Genomic DNA, 26184 nt, shown 5'->3' with positions numbered 1-26184 from the left:
AGGCTGCTGAGGGTTTGACTTTGTTTGACCTTCGAAGGATGATATTGTATTACATATCATACTACACTATTGAAGATTCATTTTGAATTGTTACACAAAACAGGTAATGCTCGCAGTGCGTGCCTTATTTGATGGGTGACCATAAGAAGAGTTACAGGACATCTTTTTGAAGACAGACCTGCTTCCTGCACGATAGGCTGTAATAAGACACCGCATTCAATTTACTAGCGATCTATGCCCTTGATTCTGACCAGGCTATAAATAGGAGAAAAAAACCAGGAAGAAAGATATTCCGGGTAAAGCCTCCACCAACGTGGTGTCATCTGCATGTCACTTTTCTTAGTGCACAGGAAAACCTTCATCTTCAACATTGATGTAGAATAACAAGGCATGGCAGATAATAAGCCGCACTTTGGAAAAATCCCCGCAGTAAGAATATTGTTCACGACAGCATTACGGGTAGCGGAAAGCTAACTACATACTGCAAGTGTGACTATTGCCGGAGTAAAAAGCTCAGAGTATGTCACTACCTCGGTTCCTTCGAGTGTAGATGCTAACAGACGAAGTGCTCCAAAGAAAGGCCAATATGCATGAGCTGTGCGCGGTCTGGTAGGCCTTGTCGTTATAGTGAGAGGACACAAAGAACTCCTCTTACGCGAGAGTAATTATTTGGCTGAACCCTTGTAACTTCCGAGCTGACCCCTCCTTTCAGCTATCTGACTAGAGTTGAGAGACGCCTCGCAAACGTGGAACGATTGTTCCACCAGCTTCTCCCTGATGTTGACATCAATCAAGCACTTGCGTCGCGGGGCGTTGAAGTGCCGGCAGACGCCTCCCAACCGGATACATCTGTGTCGCCACCGATAAATCCTTCCTCGCCTGATACTCCAGTTCAGGCCAGCGGTGCCATTTCAGATGCCGTGCCTGCAGAAAGCGATGGTTTTGATTGGCAGGAAGACGTTGATGAGTTGACTGATGGGATGGCGTCGTTATCCGTTGAGCCGAGAGGGGCTGGATACTTAGGTATGTCAGTGAGCGCAGATGGAATTGACACAGAACATTAACTCTCACTAGGACCGACTGCTGGTGTCTTTTTTCTGAGGTCACTGCTCCTCTGGACCGGTCATTCAAGGCCCTTCATTGGTAGTAGCCCCGAGGCTTTAAGACCCTATGCTGGACTAGAATCGTCGTCCCAGCTATCCAACTCAGTCACGTCAAGACAGGTTATTGAACAGTTGGTAAATGGCTATTTTGAGGTCTACCACCGCAGCTATCCTTTCGTACACGAACCCACCTTTCGAGCCCAGCTCCACGAGGTCATTCAGCGGCCAAAACCACGCTCATGGCAGATGTTACTCTATACCATCATGGCACTGGGTGCGTGGTGTCTCGACAACAACAGCACCGAACTCGATGATGAGCTATATCATCTCGCGCTGTCGTTTGGAGATGCGGAGTCCTTATTCGCAAGCGCGGATCTGACGTTTGTTCAAGCTCTCATTCTGTTTAGCAATTTAAGCCAGAAGCGTAATAAGCCCAACACGGGATCTAACTTTCTCGGACTTGCAACACGAATGGCTCTAAGTTTGGGTCTTCATAGAGAGCTTCCCGAGTGGAATATCAGTCTCTTGCAGCGAGAGATGCGCCGTCGTGTTTGGTGGGGGCTGTACATGTTTGACAGTGGTGCTTCAACGACCTTTGGGAGGCCGATCCTTCTCCCAGGTGAAGAGGCGATGGACGTACGGCCAGTTCTTAATATTGATGACGAGGTGTGTAATACCGGGATACAAGGTAAATGCTTTGCTAATGCGTGTAAAGAACCTTACGAGTGGAACAAAGGTCGCTCCAGAAGAAGTAAACAGGCCGACATTGTACTCGGGCATGAAGTACCAGAGCGATCTACATGTCAAGTCCAACTACATCTCCAATCGTCTGCTCTCATCGTCATGCGTGGCACCGGAAGATGCGCTATCCATGGATGCAACGTTAGATAAGTGGTCTGGCACATTACCAGAGTACTTAAGTCTAGATCACCATGTCCCTTCGGCCGAGCCTGCGTTCTACTTCAACAGATCGCGTCTGTGGTGGCGCTTCTGGAACCTCAAGATCATCATCTTCCGCCAGTTATTTCTCAAGCGTGCAATTGGCAAAGCGGATTCTAGCATTACCGTACCAGTCAATGAAGTTGACGGAAAATGCATGAACATTGCGGTACACGCTGCGAGTGCGACGATTGTGTCCATAGATCAGTATACGACAGAGAGGCAGAGAACCAGGCTTGTAACTTGGTACTCAATGTAAGTCATTCCGCACAAGTCGAAGATCGAAGTTGACCTCTCTAGCTATTTCACATTCCACGCTTCCTTAGTCATCGTCCTTGCTATCCTCAGTAACCCAGAATCACCAGATATGCCCAAGTGGCAGGAGGACGTCAACACAGTCCGACGCATCTTCCGACAAGTATTTACAGATAATGAGCTCGCAACTCGCTGCGCCAACATCATCGACGTTATTCTGCCGGACCCTCTATTGGTATCGGGTGATTGGGCAAATGTCCAGCTTGACCCTATGCTGATGGACTTTTCGACATGGCCAGCAGCTTCTGCTGACGAATTTGCCAGTGTTCTTGGCTGGCCTGACTGGGCCAACTTTCCGCAGTGACAGACTTGTTGGGTCCCCTTTTTCGGGGTCATCAGTTTATGATGCGTACATTTGGTTCGATCAGATGGGATCTTATGTAGTATCCGTTCGGTATATCGTTTTCGTTGGCCCGCTGGATCGCAGCTTCTATTGTCGTCTCGATTCCAGCCCTGAGGTGTCGGGATGCCAGCCGTTCCCTAGCTATGTCGACTGGAATATCCACAAACCATCTTGAGCACGAGTTAGCCTGGAATAAAAGCTGATAAATTGCCAACGAGACTCACTTGTCATCCGCCAACGCAGGAATGCGGCTCCAAGGGTCTTGGTCCAAGAGTACGTAGTTGCCTTCGATGATGACAACTTTGGCACGCGAAGATATCTCAATGGCATCGGGGATCGGGTCTTTTCTCGCATGGTCAAAGCCTGGCGCTTTGATGATGGTTTCGGGTTCGTCATATGTCGTCACGGGTGTTTTCCTGAGTAGCACTACGAGATCTACCAAGGCGGTGGCATCGAATGTGAAAGGCGCGCCTCGTCTTCGAAATGCTTCGTCGGGATTGGGGAAGGAAGAGAGAGTCGTGCGAGTATAATGGAACCCGTCCTAACAAGTTGGATGTTAGTGACGTAGTTGGTGCTTAGAGTTAGGGACTCCAGGACATACTGACCATAGGAAGGACTGCGACATCGGAAATACGATTCCTCTTCAGCTCTCTGATCAAAGCATCTGAAATTGTGGTTTTGCCGGATCCTGGTACGCCAGCCAAGGCAATCAAGATTCGTTGTGTTGGACATGACAGTTTCTGCCGGGCCAAAAGACGCTCGACGCGCTGAATGAGCTCTCCTGTTGTCTTGACCAAATCTCCATTCATATTGAGTTAATTTGATATGAGACTTTATTCTCTACGGAATGGTGACCTTTTCACGGCTCTTTAACCTCGTCCTTTCGTAAGAGATCGGCCCTTCTCGAGTCATGGAACGACAGCTCCAATTCCCCACGGGATTCAGTAGCCCGGACACTTAGCTCCTGGATTTCTAATTGGCTCGGACTGGAGTTGGCCGGACCCAGCGAGATGGAGTCCAACGTAGTATCCAACTCCAGTATTCTGTGGGGTTCAAGTTGCACGCGCAGCAAAACTTGGTCACCTCATGCTGATCCTACACAGATATAAGAACCCCAGAAAATCTCCGCAAATTTTCGTTTCCCCAACTCAATCCCCAGATTCAGCTTCAACCTAAGAATCGATTCAATTATCGAGCTTCAATATGGCTGGTGACCAAATTACTGGCGAGGAGCAGCTTGCTGCAGCACCCGAGAAGGGTGTCTGGCGCCAGTTGCGTGAGAACCCTTACATTTTCGGACTCTCTATTGTGAGCGGTTTCTTATCTTAGCTTTATCAGGACTGACACTTCGTAATTAGTTTGCTAGTCTTGGTGGCTTCCTCTTCGGCTACGATCAAGGCGTCGTGTCGGGCGTGTTGACCATGGAGTCGTTCGCCGCTGATTTTCCACGAATCTACCTTGACAGTGGCTTCAAGGGTTGGTTCGTCTCAACTTTGCTTCTGTGTGCGTGGTTTGGGTCTCTCATCAATGGCCCCATTGCCGACTACATTGGTAGAAAGGGCTCGATCCTCCTAGCAGTTGTCGTCTTTACTATAGGCTCAGCTTTTCAGGCTGGTGCCGACTCTATCCCTATGCTTTTCGCAGGTGAGTAGCACTGTTCCTTGCACCCAGTCGCTCCTCCTAACACAAAACTCAGGACGTGCTGTCGCTGGTCTCGCAGTTGGCATGTTGACCATGATTGTGCCCATGTACATGTCTGAGGTATCAAGCCCCGGCATCAGAGGTACCCTTGTTGTTCTGCAGCAACTGAGTATCACTCTCGGCATCCTCGTGAGCTACTGGCTAGAATACGGGACCCAATATATCGGCGGCCATCGATGCGCACCCGATATTCCATACACAGGTGGTACTTCCGACAAACGCACGTTCGATCCTCGATACGATGTCGGTCCCAATGGTTGTACAGGACAGTCCGAGGCTGCTTGGCGAGTCCCCTTTGCCCTCCAAATCTTCCCTGCGCTTGTTCTGGGCATTGGCATGATATTCTTCCCTGAGTCCCCACGCTTTTATCTGATGCGCCATAAGGAAGACAAAGCCCTTGCCGCTCTGGCTCAACTCCGTCAGGTTCATGTTGACTCAGAATCCATCAGAGCTGAGTATTTGGCCATCAAGACAGAGGTTCTGTTTGACGAGTCCGTGTCAGCGGAGAAGTTCCCCGGGAAGAAGGGCCTTTCTCTCTTCGCTGCTCAGCATGTCGCTCTCGTGTCTACGTGGCCTGCCTTCAAGCGCCTCGCCATTGGCTGCTGCATCATGTTTTTCCAACAGTTCATGGGCTGCAATGCCATCATCTACTACGCCCCAACCATGTTTGCGCAGTTGGGACTCTCTGGAAATACATCTGGTCTTTTGGCGACTGGTGTATACGGCATCGTCAACACGCTCTCAACATTGCCTGCCCTCTTCTTGATTGACAAGCTCGGTCGTCGTCCGTTGCTCATGTGTGGTGCAGCTGGAACTTTCATCTCTCTCGTTATTGTCGGTGGCATCATCGGGGGCTTTGGCACGGGTCTTGCCGACAACAAGGCTGCTGGCTGGGTTGGTATCGTCTTCATCTACATCTACGACGTCAACTTTTCGTTTTCCTTCGCGCCCATCGGTTGGGTCCTGCCCTCGGAAATTTTCAACCTTGGCAACCGATCCAAGGCTATGGCCATCACTACTAGCGCTACTTGGATGTGCAACTTCATCATCGGCCTTGTGACACCTGACATGCTTGCCAACCTTGGCTGGGGTACCTACATCTTCTTTGCCGCATTCTGCCTTCTCGCCTTCCTCTTTACCTACTTTTTTGTCCCTGAGACTCGTGGAAAGAGCCTCGAGGATATGGATCTTGTCTTTGGCGATACTGCCTCTCATGAGGAGAAGGCAAGGTTGATGGAGATTGCATCTTCCATGGGCTTGACAGAAGCCGTGCCTGGGCACAAAATTGGTCTAGCTAAGGAAGACGATACTACTGCAGAGCATTTTGCATAGGTCTAGAGTTTGAGGCATATATAAGACCTGAGATTGTATGAGGTAGAAGAGCATGAAGTAATATTGGAGCATTCCATAACGCGGCTGAAAAAAGAAATATCTAAAACTTGATATCTACTGCCCTCCACGAATTGCTACCACAGTGAACGTCTCCTTGCAACTTGAAGTGAGAGAACCAATCATCCTGATAAGTAATGTTGTACCCGGCACTAGCATACACCTCGGACACAGCATTCGCAAAGATATCCTGCTTGTTGATTACAGGACCCCAAGGCTTAGGTGCAAGGACCTTCTGGTCCGGCAGAACAAGGCCATTGACGGTACCTGGCCAGAGGGCCAGAACCTGTGTAGCTGTATCAACCGCACGTCGTTGCAGTGAGTTCTTTGGAGTACCGGCCTCCACGATCGATTTCGCCTTGTAAACAGGTCCCATAGCGCCTTTCAACGTAATGCCGGTCTTGCTTGAGGTCTTTTGAGGCGTTTTGGAGGCATCTTCTTCAGCATTTGAGTCTGATGGTTTCTGTCCAGGACATAACCAGCTATCCGACTCAGCGTAGTAGAAGGGCATAGGCACTCGGAAGATATCCTTGTCAGTGATTCCAGTCTCTCGTTTGAGGATATTGAGATTGGCTTCAATGCGCTGAGCCGAGCTCCTCTGAATGGCGTCGAAGTTCTTGAACTTGAGAGCCTCTTGGATAGTCTGCCGGGGCAGGCACAGTTCTTGCTTCTTCTCCTCCACTTGAAGAGAGCGGGAAACAGCCTTGACGCTTGCATGGCCGGCTTTAGACGCCTTCTTCAGGAGATCAAGACCCTTGAGCGGATCTGCAACCATAATGATCCAACCGCGCTCATTGTACGCAGGCAAGAACTGGAGGAACTCGTCAACGTGGCCAACATACAACCAGCTTGTATCGAGAATCAGAGGGTCTTGGACTTCTTGGGCCTTGAGAAAATCAACCATGAGAGGAGCTCTTCCGTCCCAAGCGCCCATGATCGTTCTTCCTTGAGGGAACGACTTTCCATTGTGCTTGTAGGGCGGAATAGTCTCTAGGTTTCCAGTGGAATCGATAGAATCGCCGTCACCTGGATGTTGAACTGCGCCGACCTTGTCGTTTCGGAGCTCATGGAATGCGTCGCGGCCGGATCTACGGGAGCTCTGGACTGATCGGATCATGATTCGGATTGTAATCGGGCCATTCGGGCCAGGCATGCTTGAGTATCCGGGTTCGAAAAAGTCTTGTGTCCAGATATCTTGGTTGTCGAAGAGGAAGATGGGGTCTTTGATACCAGAACTGGCGACGTTGCGCTTGATATCATCCACAAACTGCTGCTGCTGAGGGTTGGAGCCAGGTTCGTTCACGCCAGTTGAAAAGATGCGCTGGGCGACCTGCCCGTGGTGGTGAGTCAATACAGGAGCAACTCGCACAGCGACAGTGTCGGATGCTTTTGTCTTGCCATCAGTGACTGTGAACTGTATCTTTGCATTTCCATCCCATCCCTTGGGTCGACGAACATCGCGGGCATCAATACCGAGTTCGAGACCCGATGAAAGCTCCTTAGTAGTGAACACATAATCGCCCGCTACGTAGATCCATTTGTTACTCTTCTTTGTAAAGATACGGACCTTTACTGCGGCTGTTTTATCAGTGACTTGGATGGATCCCTTAGCAGATGGGCTCAATCCAGATATGGGAAGTGTTTTGAGTGGCGCAAGATATTTCGGGTTACGTTGAATGTCATCTGTCGCATCGTTGCACAAATCCAAATAAGTCTCGTTGCTGGGGATGATGTCGACGCTGGGTCCCCATTTCTTAGCGCAGCGAAGGCCGGTATCACCGATGTTGGGCAAGATTAAGGCACCTCGACTAGCGGTCCATGAAGATTTGCCGTCGATGTCTTTCTTGTCGACCTTTCCGTCGCGGTTGGTATCTGCGAGGATGGTCGCTTTGAGAGCATCGCAAGTTGTGAATAACGCTGTGAGAATTGTCAGCAGGGATAATCTCAATTGAATACAGCCTGTGTACCTAGTGTCAAGACAGTCGGAAACTTCATTTTGACTTAGAACCCCGAAGGCATTGAGTTGAAGGACGCAAGAGATAACTGACTATTTTATGTTCCTCAACACATGTTATGCTTATTTATAGCAATTGATAGAACATCCTTCCATTGAACTCTAATCTCGGTAACATGACTAGAAATCCACTAGCAGGCTCGTATAGATCCTGCGCTCGTTTTCTAGACCAGTCGATTTCCTGTGGTGGAGTAATGTCCCTTGCATTTCCGAGGATCCAAATATGGTGGCTCGTTTTAGGCTGTTGTTAATGGTCATAGCGTTTAAACCCCCTGATGCTTTCGTCGACAGTCGTACCGTCGATCTGATAATGGACTTAGTTCTGGACCTCTTGAGGTTGACTGCACATGTAGGAGCGCGGTGATCTAAACATTATCTGCAATCTTTATCCTAGTTTCACCGAAGATCTAGCTAATCATGATCCGCATATTTTTGGCAGAACAATGGCCGTAAAAGTAAATTTACCTAATCTTTTCTATCATTTAGGATAGCGATCCTAAATAATTATCTGCAGTGAGAGAGGCAGTCTTTTAACGGCTTACCGCTGGCTGTTCGGAGAGCTCGGGAGCGATTCATAATCTCAAGGTCACGGCCATAGCTTTGCTTCATTGTCGCTTTTTTCCGGCACTTGTTATATTATAGGCGACATGCTTTTAGTTGCTGGATTAAGAATCTGTCTAGGGTATCTCTCTCTGTATATGTGTTTGAAACGAGAAGGGGTATTAGGTCGCGTGACTGAGTTAATTTGGTAGCAGTAAGAAAGCTATATCTTTTATGATTATTATAACAGAAAGGAGTTCAAAAAGGACCCTGAATGCTTGCATAGCTGCATTAATAATCTGTATAAAATAATTTATTAAGGTAAATAGAACTCTAAGCTGGCTGTAAAAACTTCAGACTCTCTCCTCCATCACAACTCGATTGACCATGCTCAAAGTCCAGACAGGATCTGGGGGAAGAGCTTTTCAGTGAAGTCCCAAAGAATAGGAGTGTAATCAGGTGCCCACGTGAGACCAGTCCAGAAAGTGTTGCGCTGGCCCTGGAGGGCATAAATCTTATTATAGAAGCCCTCCTCAAGCTCCTGAGCACAGACCTTGGGAACAGTTAAGCCGTGAGATGCAAATGCAACAATATCAGGAGTGGTCACGTCGTAAGTTCCAGCCTTGTCGATGTTGGTGAAGACCTGCTTGATAAGAGCCTTGGCTTTCTGAGCAGTCAGGTTGGCCTGACCAAGGACACGAGTTGTCCAAAGGTCCTGCTCACCCGAGCGAGAGTAGGCGTCGACAAAGTTCCCTCGGGGAAGGTAGAAGTTGGTGGCGTTGTCAGCGGTGTTAGTAATGCCGGAGACGTCCTTGGGCAGGCTTGTCTTGCCGACGACGCCAACGTACAGCGTCTCCCAGGAGAACTTGGAGAATAGTGACTTCTCCTTGGCATCGAGGTCCCAAGTACCGACGTTATCGGGAGATGGAGTTGCTGCAAAGAGGACCTTCTTGGCCTTGATGGTCTTCTTGCCAGAGGGTGTCTGCACGACGAGCTCTGAGCCCTGGGAAGTTCGCTTACTCCAGGCAACAGTGCTTTCGAGAAGGACGTCATCCTTGATCAAGTTGTAGACGTTGTCGTAGAGTGACTCGGTAGAGCCTGTTGATGGATACTTGAATGAAGGGCCAGTAAGACCAAACCCAAAGGCCGCAAGCTGAGGCTCTCCAACAACAGCCATGACATTCCAAGTCGGGGTATGCGTCGCGTCGGAAAGCCAGATAAGAGTTCGCAGGATGGAAAGGGCACTTCCAAGCTGGTACTTCTCAAGGAATTCGCCAAAGGGAAGAAGAAGGTCTTCGGGGACTTCTCCCTTCTTGAAGTAGCCGTTCTCGAACCAGGGTTGATACTTGATGGCCAATGCAGCATATGTGGCCAGGGCGACAGTGGCATTGATAGTGCCGTAATCGGGATCAACCTTCTTTCCAGTGCTGAAGTCAATGTCTTTGGTGGTGAGTAACCCCTCGGCGGCGCTGACTAGATTGGGAGAGACGAGTCCGACATTGAATCGCTTGAAGAAAGCCTTGGTTGTCTTTCGGTCAAGATACGCTTGGACTCCATAATTGATCGGGCTCGCGTTGGCGCTGGGCTTGTAAACGTGGACATGACCGCCCTAAGAACGCATCAGTAACAGTCTCTTTTCTTGATAAAGTTGACCCACAAGTTTGTTCTCCTTCTCAATCACTACGACCTTCTTGCCGTAATCCTCGCGCAGCCTGACTGCAGCGTAAGCACCAGTTGCGCCACCGCCGACGATACAGACATCGACGTCAATGGTTTCCTGCTTGGGCGTTGCGAGGACACCATGGCCCGCCAGGTAGGCAAAGAAGGGGAGGAAATTATTCAACTTCATATTGTCAATGAATCGAAGGTGAATGAGGAGTTCCGAGAGAAGACGGAGACGGAGGGGAAGAGGCTTAAGTAGGTGCGGCTGATTGCTCACCTCCCTTGTGTCACCGGCCTAGCCCAGAGTTTCCATTGCACGTCAGCACGAGCACAGCGAATCAGCAGGTCGAGTGAATGATGCAGTGTGACTCTGTCATTTAAAAATTCCGGCACGAACGCACGGCCGACTACGTAGTACCGTAGATCAGGAGGGATTTTCAGGGCACCGTGGGAACTACCGACGTAGCATCCGGGACTTTCGGCCATGCAACAGAGTTTAATTCAAGGTCTCATGCCATAAGTCAGCGCACCAACATTACCCGTATAATTTTATTTTAATATTTCTGGAAAGTATAAACATGACGGCATCGCCAATGTCCACGCAATGGACTCTGAATTGAGAGGCTGTGCGTATCCGAGCGGCCGTAGGCTCTTTCATGGTACGTATGCCGTAGAACCTCGGGTCCCACTTGGAGTGTCGAAGTGCCGTGGAACAATGGGGCAGCACTGACATCAAGGTCATTAGCTCATCGGCACGAGCTGTTGACCCCTGGTTCCTCTAGGTAGTACCAGAACATGACAGTAGAAGTGGTCATTTATGTAAAATACTCAGTGGAATATGATGTCATTTGACAGAAAATGGTCTTCTATGTAAAGCTTCTTGAATCTCTATAAACACTACTCAAGCCGATAGAAGCCTTTGTTTTCAACTTGCTTAATCTCCACGACCGTGTCATTTCGCACGTAAATTCCCGCTGTGTCTACTTCAGGACCAGAACCCGACTGCTCGCTCGAGATCATAGTATGAACTCCTTCGGACCGTGACCCGTCACCAGAATGATAATGCAGTCCGTTCTCAACGTCTGCCAATTGGTGTGTTGAGCTCGTTTCATCAGCTTCTCTATCTTTATTTGTCCGAATAAGTGTTGTGAGCTTGATGGCATTGCTCGGTCGGCTGATAGGCTGGCTGCTTTTCCCATATGAACTGAGGAAACTGGAAGGGAGAATATGCACAAAGACTGGACGTAAAAGAGGGAAGCATGCTGTGATAGCTAGTTAATGATTGAATCAGATGACTGACAAAGACAGGTACTGACCTGAGACAATGGCGATATTGACTTCAACAGAGCCCAGAATACAGAACATGGCATAGTCATGTGGCATCTGTGTTGTGTTGTCGGGGTAGTTAACGAGCACAATTAGCACAAACATTGATGCAATGCATACACTGTACTAGAGGTTAGTAATACTTCTTGATGATGTAAGTGAGAGGATATGAGATCTTACATGGTACCAAGAAGGAACAAGGCTCCGATTGCTAGCTTTTGGCCTGTCCGAAGTCTAAGTCTGAAGACTTCAATAATTGGTAAGACTAAGATGATGATATCCATGATAAAATGAGTCGTGATGGTTCCCAGGAAGAACTGGTCGCTGTTGATGTTGCAGACCTTGTCTGTAATAGTGTAGTCCCAAAGTGACTGGACAGGAACGCAACGAAATGTGAGCATAAAGGTTCGAAGGATAATCCAAATGACTACCATGACAAGCATCACCATGATCGGAATGCGAATGGATGAAATGCGAAACAGTCGCCAATACAGACATAAGATGGCGAGCTTGGAACAGGCGATTGATGACGCGTAGCAGAGGGAGTTAAAGTAGGCCAGAAATCGTGCTCGTTGCAGAATCGCCTCCCGTTCATTGGTAGGCATTGAGTCGGGAATATTCACTCCGAGATAAGCATGTAGCGTCCCTGTAGGGCTGTAAGTCTTGTACCCCTAGACAAGACAGGATCGTCACTGACATTCAACCATGATACCGCAATACCCCGTCGCGAAGAGAAACGCAAGGATGGTGAAGTAATCGTCAAACCACCAGCTCATCTTAGTCATGCGCCGGGCGCAGACGCGAAGAATGAGGGACGTCAAGGCCGCGAGCCATGGGATCGCGACACCAGCCCAGATATTAGGTTGGAGTCCAGCCATGGTGTGAGCAGGCGCTGTTGCAGCGCCAATTCATGAGAAAGCGTGCAAAATAATGGGAAACAGTAGTCGAAATGTTTTGCTTTGCTGCAAAGAATGGGGGCGGGATGGGATCTGCATTTTGAATGGCAGCCGATGACGAGAGCTGAACCTGTCTGCAGAACAACTGACTCGTTTTATCAGCCATGATAGCTTTCCCCGGATACGACCATGCCCAAAGAAGCACGCTTTATCGTTATCTCGTCCTAGCTCCAATCGATTACTCGACCGCTGCAGATTACCCGCCAATTTTGAGTTTGCGCTTGTTGGGGTAGTGGGCTTGCTACTGGCTACAGTGCCTTTGTTGGTGACAAGCCTCGTTTGAGAGTTTTGGCAGTTATCTGTTCGACAAATCATCTGGAACAGAAAGATGCTTCCTTCGGCTTGACTGATAAAGAGCTGAAGCAAGCTTAGGCCGTCTAATTTCCACTCTTTTCGAAAAAGGGGCTTTTCTCGTCGGTATTTGGGTCTTGACTCGCTGTCAAACATCATGATTCTCGAGAGTCGCATCCAAGCCACAGCTGAGCGTGTTGTTAATTCCGCTCCTGAGTCTTGGCATTTATCATGAATACTGAAGAGACGAGCCATTCCCGAAATGCAGAATTTACTCGGCACCAGAATCACTAGCATCCTTTTGACAGTTTCTTTTTCGCTTAAATCTCCCAAGATCTGTCCTTTGCGCATTGACCTCGGATCATGGGACAAGGAGCGACGCTTGTACCTTTTTAATGCGCCTTATCATCTGAACTTCAGAGATCCCTGCTGTTGAGCATCCTACCAATGTAACCGAGGATTTGGGATGCGATGCTCATTGGTGTTTCTTTCTCATGCACGACTCCACATGGGCTGAACAAATCAGTCTTGGGACATGGGAGCAAGGTCAATCAAGACTGATTCATGGCCAGATAAGCCTCAGTTCTCGGTAGCACCAGCCCAGTCAGATACTGGGCTGGCGTCCTCGTACTTTGAAGCCATGCGAGGGCTTTGGCAACACTACCGAAGCTTCTGCGAGCTTTGAAACAGCCACTCAATGCATAGCTAACCCACTGCGGCGATGCAGACTACGCCAATTTCAGGGCCAAAAACCTGGAGAATTGTCATGGTTTCAAACTTATAACTTATTAGTTCTGTCAAAAATGCAAGTAAGCGGACTACCGGGCTTAGAGAAACACCGAGTGGGTATCCTCGGTCCGGCGTCCGTTTCCATTGGGGGGGAGGGCGCCACTTCGCGGTCCGCTTCAGACTGTGCCAATGACACAAGGATATACCAGTGCAGTATGGTGACTTGGAGTATTTAAATATTAGACTTGTTCTCCTGTCGACCAACTCAAACAGCTCGATTGTTAAGTCTTGCCAGGTTTTACAATGACTACAAGCACGTTCAAACCAACATTTTCACTCCTCAACCACCGCGGTGCTGTGGTAACAGAAACAGACTTCCATGGGAAATACACTCTTGTCTTTTTCGGCTTTACCAACTGCAAAGTTGTATGCCCTCGAGCGATTGAGCGCTTGAAATCTGTCCTAGACGATCTTGGACCTGAGACTTCAGAGCGAATCAATGTAGTCTACATCTCAGTTGATTCAGAGCGTGACACTCCGAGCACGTTATCCAACTTTCTTGATAAGAAGGGAGCGTCGAACTTTATCGGCCTAACTGGTACCAGGAAGCAGCTCGAATCCGTTCGACAAGCCTTCCATGTCTTTGCACGGCACAAGACAGATAATAGTGTACCGGAAGGCTACGCTATTTCCCATACTGCCCTAACCTTTATTCTTGGGCCAGATGGCCAAGTTGTGGACAACCTCAACGACAATCTAGATAAAAAGGAAGTCATCAAGAGACTTCAGAAAGCATTGAGTGCGCACTTTGACGCAAAGGTCTCAGCGCAGTACCGTTCTGTATTAGACCAGGACTCAACGATGGTTGAGTCTCATGGCAAGATGGGTAAGAAGCAGCTCGCCAGTATCAGACATATTGGTAATCTGGCTCGCCAACTGAAAGGGGATTGGTCTAATATGATGGGTCGAATGGATCTTAACGACGGTTTCGGTGCCTACCGCTTCCAGCTTGCATATTCTTTTTATGCACTTGCTTTGGCACACTTCCATCGTTTGCCCGCCGCACCAGGTTTATTTAAATCTACCATGGAAAAAAATGATCAAAAAAATGCTGTCACCCGACTGTTGGTATTACTGGCGTGATGCGAGCACGGGTGGAGGGATTGCGCGAACCCCAAGGACTGAGGGCTGGGTTGACCCTGTCCCGAAGGACAACATTATGTACAGCGCTTACGTTCGAACAATGACTTTGTTATACAACAGTCTCTCTGACGATGCCAGGTACCAAAAGCCGGGAGCGCTTACCATGACGTACGATCCAGTTCTGTGGGGTGACGGGGCTTTTACATTTGAGTACGATCAAAACAGCATAAACGATAAAGTGTATTGGAACATGGTTGAGAGTGGATTCCTAGGCGTTGCCTGTGAGCCTCATTGTGTTTTTCAAATCTGCAACCAGCCACCGATCTTGGGCTTTCGTCTTAGTGACGCCTTGCATGGGACCACTACCGCTTAAGAAGTGACTTCTGGATGCATGGGAAGAGTTTGGCGGAAGCCTAAGTCAAAATGGCGGCTACAATACCTTCGTGTCTACTCACAACAAGATGTTATATCCAAGCCGTGGTACCGGTGGCGACTGTTGGGCTGCTCTGCTCATGCACGCCTGGAGGCCCCAATTTGTCGAAGACAATTACCAGAAAAAGCGAGATGAGATGATAGAAAGGTTGAACGACGGCACAATCTCGTTGAAATTGCCAGACATAACTAGCAGTGCGTCACCGCCCCCCCCCCCCCCCCGATCCATTTGCAGTTGATGCGTTTGGCTGGGTGGCTGCCCTCGCCGCGGAGACTGGTGATGAGGAGGTATTACATGGCATGCTCGCATATGCAGACAAACACTTCAGCCCTGTTATAGTGAATGGCGGTCTATTGTATCCACGCAGGGATGATATGCTTGATGAAAATGGGCATTATGTTCAAAACACACCCATGCAAGGTAAAGCCATCCTCCCGCTTGCGCGACTCAATGTCTCCAAGGGTTTTCAGCGGCTATACGAGAATCCATGGGGCCCCAACAACCGACACTACTCCGAGCCGGCGCTGGACGAGGTTGGGCAGACTGTCGATGTTTACCGGGCCGTCTTTTTACCGAAAGAAAACATTTTGCGGTTTGATATTGCTATATTTGAACCTGGCGCTAACGGGAAGGTGGAATTGATACGGGTTTTCAACCGAGGAGACTGGGCTCTTTACTGCGACACCCGGAAGATTGCTTGGGGTGATAGGGCACAGCTCATCGGCTCTGAGCCATTTGTAGAGGTCAATCGCAACAACGGAAATCTAGTCATTTCGATTTCAGATACTGAAATTCTTAGTTTCCAGATACAGTGGTCTGCTTTACATTAGAATACTTCTAATTTTATTATCTTTTTTAAACCGTTTAAAAGATAATTAGATTGCTTTGCTACACCATTTAATGAGGAAAAAGGGATATCGGGTACCCTATAGTGGGGCGAGGAAATTGCTTGCCGATTCGGCACCGACTGGGGATAACCTCATAACGCCAGACGGGGTTAACTGGATATATCGCCGAGGAAGCCATATTCAAGTTCATTGATCGTCCTGAAGTGTCCATTTATTAAGCTCAGAGGACTATATAAGGGTCATATTCTACCACTGGTTAATCATACTCCAAGCTTTAACTCTTGTCTTAACTCAACACTCAGCAATTAGCTTTGAAATCATCACCATGTCTACCACTACACTCGACGCTTCTTCCCCAAGTACGTACGGGCCCTCTGAAACAGCCCTTCTCCTGCTTGATTGGTACACCCTGTTCATCGAGAAGGTGGCTGGTCCAACTGCTGAGCCAGCCTTGAAGGTCGCAGTTGAACTCCGAAACTGGGCCAAGGCTCACAACATCACCGTCGTTCACTGCCTCATCGATGCAAACGGCACTCCATTCCCAGCCTGCAAAGGCGTCGACCGCTTCCAAGGGCTCTTGCAAATCATGAAGTCCCTGGAAGAACCTGAACCAGCTGAACTTCAGGCCGACGACAAAGACGAGCTCACCTTTCACCGTGTCCCGGGACACATCTCGGCGCTCAAGTCGCCAGGCTTACTTGACTATCTGAAGAAGAAGGGGATCAAATCTGTTGTTCTCTCCGGCCTGAGCACTTCCGGCTGTGTTTTGAGAACGGCGGTCACAGCGACGGATGCTGAATTTGCGACAACAGTCATCAGCGATGCTTGTGCTGACGGCGATGAGGAGCTTCACCGAGTCATTTTGGAGAAGATCATTCCTTCTAGGGGTCACGTGAAGAGTTCTGCAGAGTTTATGAAGGAATTTGAAGGGGCTCAGAGTGTTTAAATGAGAGATTTAAGACTACTTAACAAAAATCTATAAAGATTTCTTTATGCTCTTTCAGAAAGTCGTGTTATTGGTATGGTTATCTAGAGTATACTACAGCCAAATGATGGCTGGTGGCGAAGAGGCTCTGTTTCGTAGCCCACGGAGAGCCACGTCGCGCTCGTGACAACGCACCCAGATATCAGCGACTTCCCTACTTTTATTCGACTTAACATATGAAACAGTGTAATAATTATTGAACTTGGTACTGCCACAAAGAACTATTCTGCAGCATCTCTTTCGAGATGATATATAAATATATATCTTATTATCTAATTATAAATACATTTATCGTTAAGTCGACTTTGAAGCTAAGATAGATAAAACCAGATATAATTCTCTATACTTTGGTGTTCTTATATATATACATCCCTTAATTTCAACAAGAGTCGATGCCTCGGTTTGTCCAATGGAAATCGGATATCAAGGAGCCATATTGTATGTCAAAAGTTGTTGATGCTTCACGAGCGTCAAGTCCAATGCTCACTCGGTAGTGGGTGTAGTTCGAGCTACCTGTGCTTTTTACCCTCGTCATCTGCCAAGGCCGAATGGAGATTGTCGGTAGCATAGCTCCATACTGAGGTATCTTGTGAGCCATTTGAACAACTGGCATTTGGCCTTTGGCGATCTTATCATTTCGAACGGCGGCCTCAATCGTGACAGTCAAGTTGCCATTGTGAACATTGGTGCTAAGGCAAGACTTGGACGCAATATAGAGGAGCTCATCCTGAATGGGATATCCCCCAGTTCCCTGGTTGTCAAGAACGACTTCTTTACCATCCCCTGACTTGAGATGGATATTGAATGCTTTGGCACCGGCTGCGACATCGAGATCTGCGGCGAACTGATACCATGTGAAGACTTCGTTGAAAAAGCCATACGACTGACCGCCGCCGACCATGCGAGAGGCTTCGACTGCTACACTTTTCTTCTTGTCAGTCAGGATACTTAATGACACTTTGAGTGTATCAGCATCGCGGCCAGTTCTTTTGCTCGTGCGAACTCGGATATTGCCCTCGAATGCAATGCGGGATTGGTTAGTGGCAAGCTCCAACTTGTTGATATAAGGCTTGACATCAACCAGCTCGATAGGCTCGCTGAGCTGAACTGTGGAAGGAACGGTGTCTATCAGGCGCTCGAAGATAGTCGCACAAGTTTTCTGAAAAGTTTGCGGATCCTTCATCTTCGACATTGTAACATTTCTGTCGGATCCGAAGATGCGCTTGTCCGAGTTTGTGGTTTCGTTGCGGCCAAAGACCAAGGGATTCGCGCCATTGCTCGCGAGGTACTCTTTGACAACCACATTGTCAAACTCAGTGGCGGTGCTGTCGAACTTGGGCTTGTTGGACGGTGATGGCTTTCCTCCTGCGATTTGAGGGTTCTCGGTGCTATGAACACCCCCAACGGTATGACCACACGCGACAAGGGCAATCATGTCCTCTCGCGTGAAACCGGCTCTATTGAAGGTTGCTAAGGTCTTCTTAAGGTCATGTTCTGGCTTGGGTACACCAGCTGGCCCAGCTTTGGTAGCATCGATACGACCCATTCTGAGCGGCACCTTTTGACCGCCACAGCTTGCGACCGATGCCACGAGGCTCAAGGCTAACATGTCAGCACCACTCGAACGAGGTGAAACAAATTCGTGCAGCTCAGACAGTGTATGGTTAAAAGCCGCGCCGTTATTCTCGTCGCGATGGGTTTCGAACATTATCGAGGCATCGAGGCCCCCGGTGCCCTTGGCTTTGTCGTGCGTGATGGTGTCGTGGAAAACGGTTCTAATCCATTCTGCTGAAAGCTGTCTCCCAGGTTCGTTGGAATTGAACCCGCAAGGGACAACCACTGCTCCGTTAGCATATATCAGATCTCCGCTCAGCTGAGCGGATTAGGGACCACAACATACAGTCCGTGAAGCCGAAGCGTATGATACCATCCTGCATCGCAAACAAATCTTCTAGGAAATCGCTTTTGGCCGGCCATACGTATTTGCCTTGAGCCTGGGACGCGAGAACGCAACATAGACTGATAGCTTTGAGAAGACTCATTTTGCAATATGCGCAATGAATGTATCAAGCACGACGTAGACGATAATCTGAAGAAAGAAAAGACAACTTGTATGGGTCCTGTTAGACACTAGAGCAGCGTGATGTTATATACGAAGTACAAACAACGAAATGTGACCTTCTTGTTCTAGATTGGATTAAACTGAAACAAGGGTGTTGAATACGAGGTGTTGAGTACGAGGTATTGTCCGTAAAATTAGGATCTCCTGCAATCTCGAGTCTAGGCCGTCTCAGGGTGATTCTTCCTCAGCCAATCGGCGATTGATAATAGCTAATCAGGCCAAAAATAGATCATCTTCCCTGCGCAGGAGGCTGTATTCTAACTAGTACCAAAGCATAGGCATCGGAACTCCCCTGTCAAAATGTCCTAGTGTATAATACAGGCTTAACGAGATAGGATAAATTGTAGATATATATAGAGTATATTAAGGAAAAACACTAGCTCATCCTAGAAAAAGAACGGGCTAGTCTAAAAGTCTTAAATTGTTTAAATTTATAGAACTTTATAGTTATAACTAGCTTAATACTCTATAATAAAAAAAATAGCAATATTCTAATAGAGCTTTAGGGACGGGCTTAACGTATCCAACCTATTATATCCGTTAGTCCGACGTCATTGGCTCAAAGGCTTCTCCACCATGGAAAAATGGGGCCGTCACGAATTGGCTGGATCTGGAGATTTCTCATTCTTCTCCTCTTTATACCTAACACTTACTGGATCTCAGACTTCCACTCAGCTTCAACAGAGCTACAATCAAGTGACTCTTACCATCTTATGTCTATGTTCAGCGCAAAACCTGTATGGGTCCAACACGCACAAACCCAAACGGATGTCACAATTGTCGACGAAAAAGGTTCCGCTGTGATGGATCAGTCCCCTCTTGTCGCAAGTGCATATCATTAGGCAAAGAGTGTCTTGGATATGGTAAACTGTGGAGATGGACGGATTCTGTAGCCAGCCGAGGGAAGCTGTCTGGCAAAAAGATACCTTTGCTTAAAGACAACTCAGATCATCCATCATCAACAAGCCAGACAGACATAGAAGCAAGCAGACTGACTATAAACACCGACAGTCAAGGCAGAAGTAACGAGTTTCCCCCAGATCTGGATCTTGTTGATGATACTCAGCTCTACGGCAACTTGACTGACCCTTTGTTCAACAACATGAACTCAAGCGATCGATATTATTTATCATATTGTTTGCCGTCCCCTATTGGTCGTCCTATGCTCTTTGCTGACTATGAATAATCAGTTGCCAATGGCCTTTGTCCTCAGCTTGTAGCAATAGACCTACCAGGCCACAATCCTTTCCCAAGATTGTTGCCCATGGGATTCTGCAGCCCCGTGTTGCAGTACACGATGATCACTGCGGCAGCTCTACATATGTCAAATGTTTTAAGACCAGACACCGACAAGTCGCCAGTGACACTAAACCCCGCTGATAAATGGGATACATCTAGAAGAGCTATGCTTGACGCATTGGCAGCCAAACAAAAAGCACTGTATCTTCTCCGCATGGCTTTTCTAGACCTGGACACTCATGGACGTGGTATGGTCTTGACAGCTGCTATGCTTCTTGTGACCGCCGATATGATCGACTCGGGGAAACATGGCTCCAAGGCACATCTCGACGGAATCGGCTGGTTGCTAAGCTATGCTCAGCCAGCTACCAGCGTGGGCGGGATGCTCAAGGACTTTGTCATATCAGATTGTTACATGTAAGCTTTGTTCTTACCCCTCGAAACGGCGAAATGCTAACTGATGTAACAGCTTTTATGTCTTTGCTTTGACTTTCATGGACCAAATTCCACAGTCCTCCCTTGCTCTGAACACCACAATAGCGTCGTCTGCCATTCACTATGCCGCCCGGAACAGCTTTATTTGCTGCCCTGCCGAGATCCTCCAGATTTTGTGGTCCACTGCCATAATCTTGCAGAGGCAGTCAGCCAACAACGACGATGTGGATGGAATGGCTGCGAAAGGTCTTGAATTATTCATGAACGCCATGAAATTCAACGTCGAAACGTGGTCTCAGGATATCCAACAAGTGCCTCTTGGTCGTCAGGTCACTGATATCTCGAGTCGGATACACACTGGATATACACATCAAATGGCATGCTGTCTATACATCATGTACGCGATTCCTTCCGTGAGGAGCTTTCTACCGCAAGATACGGAGCAGGATCTCGAACAAGGGCTTATCTTTCATCTCCGCCACATCACTGATGAGGACCCCAACTTCAAGACATCCTTTTGGCCAACGTTCATCGCTGGAGCTCAAACAAGTGATCCCAGTCAGCAAGCGTGGATAATGGATAGAATGAAGAGGCAGTCGCGTTTGTTCCCATGGGGCTTTTTGTATACGGCGATGGAAACGCTTGAGCTTATCTGGAGAGAACGGACCAAAGCTCCCGATGGATTGAACTGGTTGGAGATTCTGAGAAGTCCCGAAGTAAGCTTTCTGATAGTGTAGGTAGGCGCTTGACAGGGTCTCAGAAGACCAGGTCTCTCGGACCTTAGTAAAGAGCTCACTGTGATGCAAATATCCGTCTACGACATATATCATTGATATGTTATCAACTTCTCACGAGAGGCATATTGTCCATATCTTTGATTGAACTTGTTAAGATATAACAAAAGCATGTAACCTTCTAAGATCTCTTTTAATAAAATACAGACTTCGCAAGACTAGCCTATAGGCGACTTGAGACTGATCGGCCGACAGCAGCAGATTTCGCAGCCTCTTTTCCAGCCTTGGCTCCAAAAACAGCACCTGAAGTCAGTCCGCTTCCACCAGGGTAATTCGAGTAAAACAGGCCTCCCACCATCTCTCCCGCAACATAGACGTTTGGCACTGGACTACCAGTTGAACCATGGATCAACTGAGCAGTTTGAGGATCTACCTTGACACCACCAAACGTGAAGGTGACGCCGCAGGTGACCTTGACTGCTACATAAGGTCCCTTGTCCAAAGGTAGAGCCCAGTTGGACTTGGCTAACGTAAGCTTCTTCGCGGAAGACTGTGTTGATAGTCCATCTCTGATGGCGGGATCCCACTTGACGTTGGGGTTCTCGCGACGGTGAGCATAGACCGCGTCGTTGTACTCACAAACAGTGTTAATAAAGGCAGCCTTGTTTCGAAGACCGCGTTCTGCGCACTTGTCGGCCAGTTCCTCCAGAGTATGAGCAGTAATTCGCTCAACGCGTTCCTCGCGGTACTCTTCTCCCCGTAGCCAGCCGCTAGTTCTGGAGTCCCAAACCTGGAAGGCGAGGTGCTCGGGTTGTTGAAGAATGGCACGACCAAACTTGGCATAGGTGTAGTTTCGAAGATCGATGCCTTCGTCAACAAATCTCTCGCCATCAACGTTGAGCATAAGGCCGAGAGGGTATCCTGACTTGGTGTACTCGTTGGAAGCTTCTCGATCACCCGTGTTGGGGTTAGCACTGGCATCCCAAGCAACGGAATGACAGCCAGACCAGTTGCCCACAGCCTGCGCACCAAGTTGTTTGATAGCCAGGTCCAAAACATCACCAGTATTGTAAGGTGTACCTCGAACCATGGCCAAGTCCCAGCCAGGCCCGAGGAACTGACTTCGCATCTGAGGATTCGACTCGAAACCGCCAGCAGCTAAGATGACAGCACCAGCGTTCAATGTACGTTTGACGCCGTTGTGGGACACTTGGACGTCATAGCCGTCACCAGACGAGTGCTTCTTCAGCCCCGTAAGGCCAGTTGACCACAAAACTTGAACATTGTGCCTCTTGATGGCAGCAAGATAGTCCTGAATAAGACCCTTACCTCCATCCTCTGTCTTGATGCACATGCCGCCCCAGAACTTTATCCTCCCATCAACTTCATATGCTTGCCTGTTGAAGGACAGTTGGAATCGTATTCCATTCGCAGCAAGCCACTTGATGGTAGCATTGGAGTTTTGGATGAGGCTCTTTGAGAGTTCAGGGTCTGAGCGACCCATGCAGACTCTGTCCATATCATTTTGGAAGTCTTTCTCGGTGTAAGGGGCAAGATCGATCTTCTCAGCTTTTTCCCGGGAGACGTTGTTGACGATTGGTAGGACATCTTGAAGTCCGCCATGGGCAATCCGATAGGCGCCAGCGGTGAAATAAGAGTTTCCACCCACCCAGTTCTCGGGGCACTTGTCGATAAGGAGGACGCTTCCTGCGCCGTTGTGAGCTGCTGAGAGGGCTGCTGCAAACCCGGCATTACCACTGCCTACAACAAGGACATCAACTTGCTTTGGAAGAGCCATGGTAAGGTGAGAGGTGATCTTTGAAGGGAATTGGGATAAATTGAAGTCTAGGAGATGTTTTGTGATAGATGAAAGATACCGGGTTGATTACGCTGATCTAAGGAGTTTATATAATTATATCAGCGCCTCCAGAGAATGATGCTGTCGCAATTACGCCACTCAAGACGCGGGGACTCATCCTCCGAATTGACGACCAAGCCACTGTGCAACTGCTTTCAATTGGTCCTATCCCCGGGGCCTGTGGCTGGTAGTGGAGAAAGGAAAAGCCAACCCGGAGACTGATTCTCCGACTCATGGCTCGGTTACTTCGGCAAAGACAAGACTCCACATTGCACTCGGAGCTTTCTTCTCCGGCCTACGAAGCTCAGTATTGCTCGAAGCAATTCTACAACTCCGCGTCCAAGATGGGCCCTTGTGCAACAGTCTTATCATAACAATCATATCATTCCTGCTCCACTATTTTGCAAGACCCTGGGTCATGTCTTCTCGTGGTAATGACGTGATAATGGTCGCTCACGAAGGACCTAGCCAACGACAACCCAAGTCGTTGGCAAAAGCATGCATGGCCTGTCGGACCAAGAAGATCCGCTGCGACGCTGTGAAGCCTGAGTGTGGAAATTGTGTGAATCAGAAACGCGAATGTATATACCGGAGAGAAACTCCACGAAAAAGGTACGTTATACTAGATGGAGTTGATGAGTCTAATCAGTGGCAGGCCTACGTTTTCTCAAATTGGAAAATTGCAACGGGACTTGGCAACTCTAAAAGTGTTCCTGTTGACTCTTAAGAAAAGTAGTCCGGAGGAGCGGGAGAAATTGCTCGACGCAGCCGTTGATGAAGATGGGGCTGTTGACTTGCTAGACTCTACTGAGACTGACCCTCCAGACGAGGCTTCATCACGAAAGATCACAAGTCACACCATTGATAGAGGTGCTACTACACCAATAGTATCATCAGATGATGAGTTAAATATTGCCAACTTCATATCCGTCGACGACGCTGGCACGACAAACAGCTTCGGTCCATCGTCTGCTCTTCACAACCCTGCAAGGAACGATAGAGGAACACCATCATCCCGTCAATCTTTAACAACGGAGCATGTCAAGAATGAATTAATAGCCAATGCCGCTTTACAACGGCACCTCGAGCACCGCCTTACCAGACACACAACAATTGCTGGAGAGCCAACAGAACTTGCACTCCATCTGCTAAACTTGCACTGGGCTCGTCAGCATCACACTTTTCTGCTGACATATCGACCAGCTGTCATGCGAGACTTCGAGTGTTCGGGCCCGTACTGCTCTACTTTCATGCTCAATGCCATATTCGCATGCTGCAGCAAGTTTTCTCCGCGACCTGACGTCAGGGACGACCCAGATGATGCGTCCAGTGTTGGCCGTCGTTTCTTCAAGCGCTGTGATGAGCTTCTGAGCAGTGACTCTCTTCTCACTAGACCGCATATCTCAACAATTGTGGGTCTTGTTCTTCTCGGCTCGACATATAATGCTCGTGGGGAGACGTCAAAAGGCTGGCTATATACAGGATACGCCCTACGAATGGTTTATGATCTTGGCCTCCATCTCGATCCAAAGCAGACTACGGAAGACCCTGAAGAGATTGAGATCCGGCGACGGGTTTTCTGGGGCGCTTTTGTCTGCGATAAGCTCCAGAGTCTGTATATGGGTCGTCCAGTGGCTATCAATCTGCGTGATTCACAGGTATCTCGTGAGTTCCTTGACTTGTACGAGGAAATGGAGCCATTTTATCCTTCAGCCTTGGCTACAGGCTCGTCATCTAGACTTGATGAAAACATGGGCGATGCAATTCCGAGACATTCCGTTTCGACTTTTCAGCAACTCTGTCTCCTGTCCAAGATAATGACGACTATCATCAATCGCTTTTATGTGGTAGGAGCCACGTTCTCAACTGCTCAATCCGATCTTCAAAAGATTGAGCAGGCCTTGCACCAGTGGCGAGACAAGCTACCACCGGAGCTAGATTTCCAACCATGTTTGTCGTCGAGCACTGCGATTCAAACACCTAATATCATGGTTCTTCATAACGTCTATCACTCTCTCATCATTCTCGTTCATCGACCATTCATCTCAGATGATCATCTCCGATCCACTGCCACGTCGCGACGATCATGGGAGCAATGCACTGTGGCAGCAAGATTCATCACCAGTATAGCCTCATTCTACAAGTCAACTTACGGGCTGAGTGGCGCTCCTTATGTTCTCGCATACTCGGTGTATGTGGCCTGCACAATACATGTCCGCAATGCAGCTTCACAGAGCCAGACACGTGATCATTTATTGATGCTCAAATCCAGTTTGGAATGCCTGGATGAACTGTGCACGGCAAATCCTGGTGTTGCCAAACCAGCAAACAGTATCAGGCGCTTAATTGAGGCTAACCACCTGAACTTGATTACCGGTAGGTTCAATCCTCCTCCGTGTTTGCATATATGATATTGACTTTACAGCAGAAGAATCGCACTCTCTTAGGCAAAATGATATGTCGTTTGACTTGGACGTCATTCAGAGCACGTTTTCAGTTAATGAATTATCCCATACGGGATCCGAAATGTTCCGCATGGCCGATTTTGAGTATGGTCTGCCGATCGACCCTTTGTTTGGTTGGATAAATGTCTCAACCCCATTGCTGGAAGAAGAGACGCCGACCTTTTTGAGCAGTACTCAGTCACTCCATCAGCCATAGCAGTAAAAGAGAGTCCCATAATAAAATATTCCTGGTTACTAATCTACATAGTCCTTCTTGTGCTATAATTTCTAAAACTTGCCTCCGTCTACTATTTTATAGTATTCCGCGTAGCTGTCCGAAAATCCCAGCAGAGTTGGCCCAACTAATCGCGCATACATCGTCGCTATAGTATGAAGCAAGACAACTCAAGATACTGGACCCAATCTGGCGCTAATCTAGAAAAGAAGAATACTTTCATCCACCAAGTACAGAGAGGAACAGCGCCACACCACACAAAATACTCGTGCTTCTTGAAGATAAGCAGAAGTTGCAGCCATTGAACAAACATTATAATTCTATTCCATAGCTGCCAACCAATGAATGGGAGCCTGCGGATCTGTCGCAGAGACCACCGCATGAGGCGAGAGGTGGTTTC

At 48.3% G+C, this 26184-nt stretch overlaps 12 protein-coding genes across 12 annotated transcripts; 6 read left to right on the top strand and 6 right to left on the bottom strand.

The window, feature by feature from the left end:
* Positions 1-390: 390 nt before the first annotated feature.
* On the top strand, positions 391-2661 carry FMAN_12121 (GAL4-Transcription factor; the record flags this gene model as incomplete). Its single annotated transcript, XM_041834623.1, has 7 exons — positions 391-429; positions 489-518; positions 567-661; positions 713-1023; positions 1075-1769; positions 1819-2297; positions 2343-2661. The coding sequence occupies 7 exons, from the start codon at positions 391-393 to the stop codon at positions 2659-2661; spliced, it is 1968 nt and encodes a 655-aa protein (XP_041684867.1).
* A 31-nt stretch (positions 2662-2692) lies between these two features.
* FMAN_12120 (uncharacterized protein) lies at positions 2693-3509 on the bottom strand (the record flags this gene model as incomplete). The annotated part of the gene is made up of 3 exons (XM_041834622.1): positions 2693-2870; positions 2925-3241; positions 3306-3509. 3 exons carry the CDS (start codon positions 3507-3509, stop codon positions 2693-2695), a joined length of 699 nt encoding a protein of 232 aa, XP_041684866.1.
* Positions 3510-3903: 394 nt separating this feature from the next.
* Positions 3904-5733, top strand: FMAN_12119 (uncharacterized protein; the record flags this gene model as incomplete). Its single annotated transcript, XM_041834621.1, has 3 exons — positions 3904-4008; positions 4059-4344; positions 4397-5733. The coding sequence occupies 3 exons, from the start codon at positions 3904-3906 to the stop codon at positions 5731-5733; spliced, it is 1728 nt and encodes a 575-aa protein (XP_041684865.1).
* A 100-nt stretch (positions 5734-5833) lies between these two features.
* Positions 5834-7785, bottom strand: FMAN_12118 (uncharacterized protein; the record flags this gene model as incomplete). The annotated part of the gene is made up of 2 exons (XM_041834617.1): positions 5834-7707; positions 7758-7785. The coding sequence occupies 2 exons, from the start codon at positions 7783-7785 to the stop codon at positions 5834-5836; spliced, it is 1902 nt and encodes a 633-aa protein (XP_041684864.1).
* A 950-nt stretch (positions 7786-8735) lies between these two features.
* FMAN_12117 (uncharacterized protein) lies at positions 8736-10193 on the bottom strand (the record flags this gene model as incomplete). Its single annotated transcript, XM_041834616.1, has 2 exons — positions 8736-9953; positions 10002-10193. 2 exons carry the CDS (start codon positions 10191-10193, stop codon positions 8736-8738), a joined length of 1410 nt encoding a protein of 469 aa, XP_041684863.1.
* A 710-nt stretch (positions 10194-10903) lies between these two features.
* On the bottom strand, positions 10904-12210 carry FMAN_12116 (uncharacterized protein; the record flags this gene model as incomplete). The annotated part of the gene is made up of 4 exons (XM_041834615.1): positions 10904-11268; positions 11323-11453; positions 11513-11978; positions 12030-12210. 4 exons carry the CDS (start codon positions 12208-12210, stop codon positions 10904-10906), a joined length of 1143 nt encoding a protein of 380 aa, XP_041684862.1.
* Positions 12211-13611: 1401 nt separating this feature from the next.
* Positions 13612-15714, top strand: FMAN_12115 (putative SCO2-Protein involved in stability of Cox1p and Cox2p; the record flags this gene model as incomplete). Its single annotated transcript, XM_041834614.1, has 2 exons — positions 13612-14377; positions 15119-15714. The coding sequence occupies 2 exons, from the start codon at positions 13612-13614 to the stop codon at positions 15712-15714; spliced, it is 1362 nt and encodes a 453-aa protein (XP_041684861.1).
* Positions 15715-16057: 343 nt separating this feature from the next.
* FMAN_12114 (uncharacterized protein) lies at positions 16058-16678 on the top strand (the record flags this gene model as incomplete). Its single annotated transcript, XM_041834613.1, has 1 exon — positions 16058-16678. The coding sequence occupies one exon, from the start codon at positions 16058-16060 to the stop codon at positions 16676-16678; it is 621 nt and encodes a 206-aa protein (XP_041684860.1).
* A 418-nt stretch (positions 16679-17096) lies between these two features.
* Positions 17097-18759, bottom strand: FMAN_12113 (uncharacterized protein; the record flags this gene model as incomplete). The annotated part of the gene is made up of 2 exons (XM_041834612.1): positions 17097-18556; positions 18618-18759. 2 exons carry the CDS (start codon positions 18757-18759, stop codon positions 17097-17099), a joined length of 1602 nt encoding a protein of 533 aa, XP_041684859.1.
* Positions 18760-19578: 819 nt separating this feature from the next.
* FMAN_12112 (uncharacterized protein) lies at positions 19579-21250 on the top strand (the record flags this gene model as incomplete). Its single annotated transcript, XM_041834611.1, has 3 exons — positions 19579-19975; positions 20030-20495; positions 20548-21250. 3 exons carry the CDS (start codon positions 19579-19581, stop codon positions 21248-21250), a joined length of 1566 nt encoding a protein of 521 aa, XP_041684858.1.
* Positions 21251-21470: 220 nt separating this feature from the next.
* On the bottom strand, positions 21471-23045 carry FMAN_12111 (uncharacterized protein; the record flags this gene model as incomplete). Its single annotated transcript, XM_041834610.1, has 1 exon — positions 21471-23045. The coding sequence occupies one exon, from the start codon at positions 23043-23045 to the stop codon at positions 21471-21473; it is 1575 nt and encodes a 524-aa protein (XP_041684857.1).
* A 478-nt stretch (positions 23046-23523) lies between these two features.
* On the top strand, positions 23524-25766 carry FMAN_12110 (uncharacterized protein; the record flags this gene model as incomplete). Its single annotated transcript, XM_041834609.1, has 3 exons — positions 23524-23717; positions 23761-25481; positions 25534-25766. The coding sequence occupies 3 exons, from the start codon at positions 23524-23526 to the stop codon at positions 25764-25766; spliced, it is 2148 nt and encodes a 715-aa protein (XP_041684856.1).
* Between the last annotated feature and the right edge of the window lie 418 nt (positions 25767-26184).

This window comes from Fusarium mangiferae, assembly GCF_900044065.1.
Source record: "Fusarium mangiferae strain MRC7560 genome assembly, contig: FMAN_scaffold009, whole genome shotgun sequence".
Taxonomy (NCBI): domain Eukaryota; kingdom Fungi; phylum Ascomycota; class Sordariomycetes; order Hypocreales; family Nectriaceae; genus Fusarium; species Fusarium mangiferae.
Note: the sequence above shows the minus strand (reverse complement) of the source record. Positions and strands in the feature narration are given on the sequence as shown.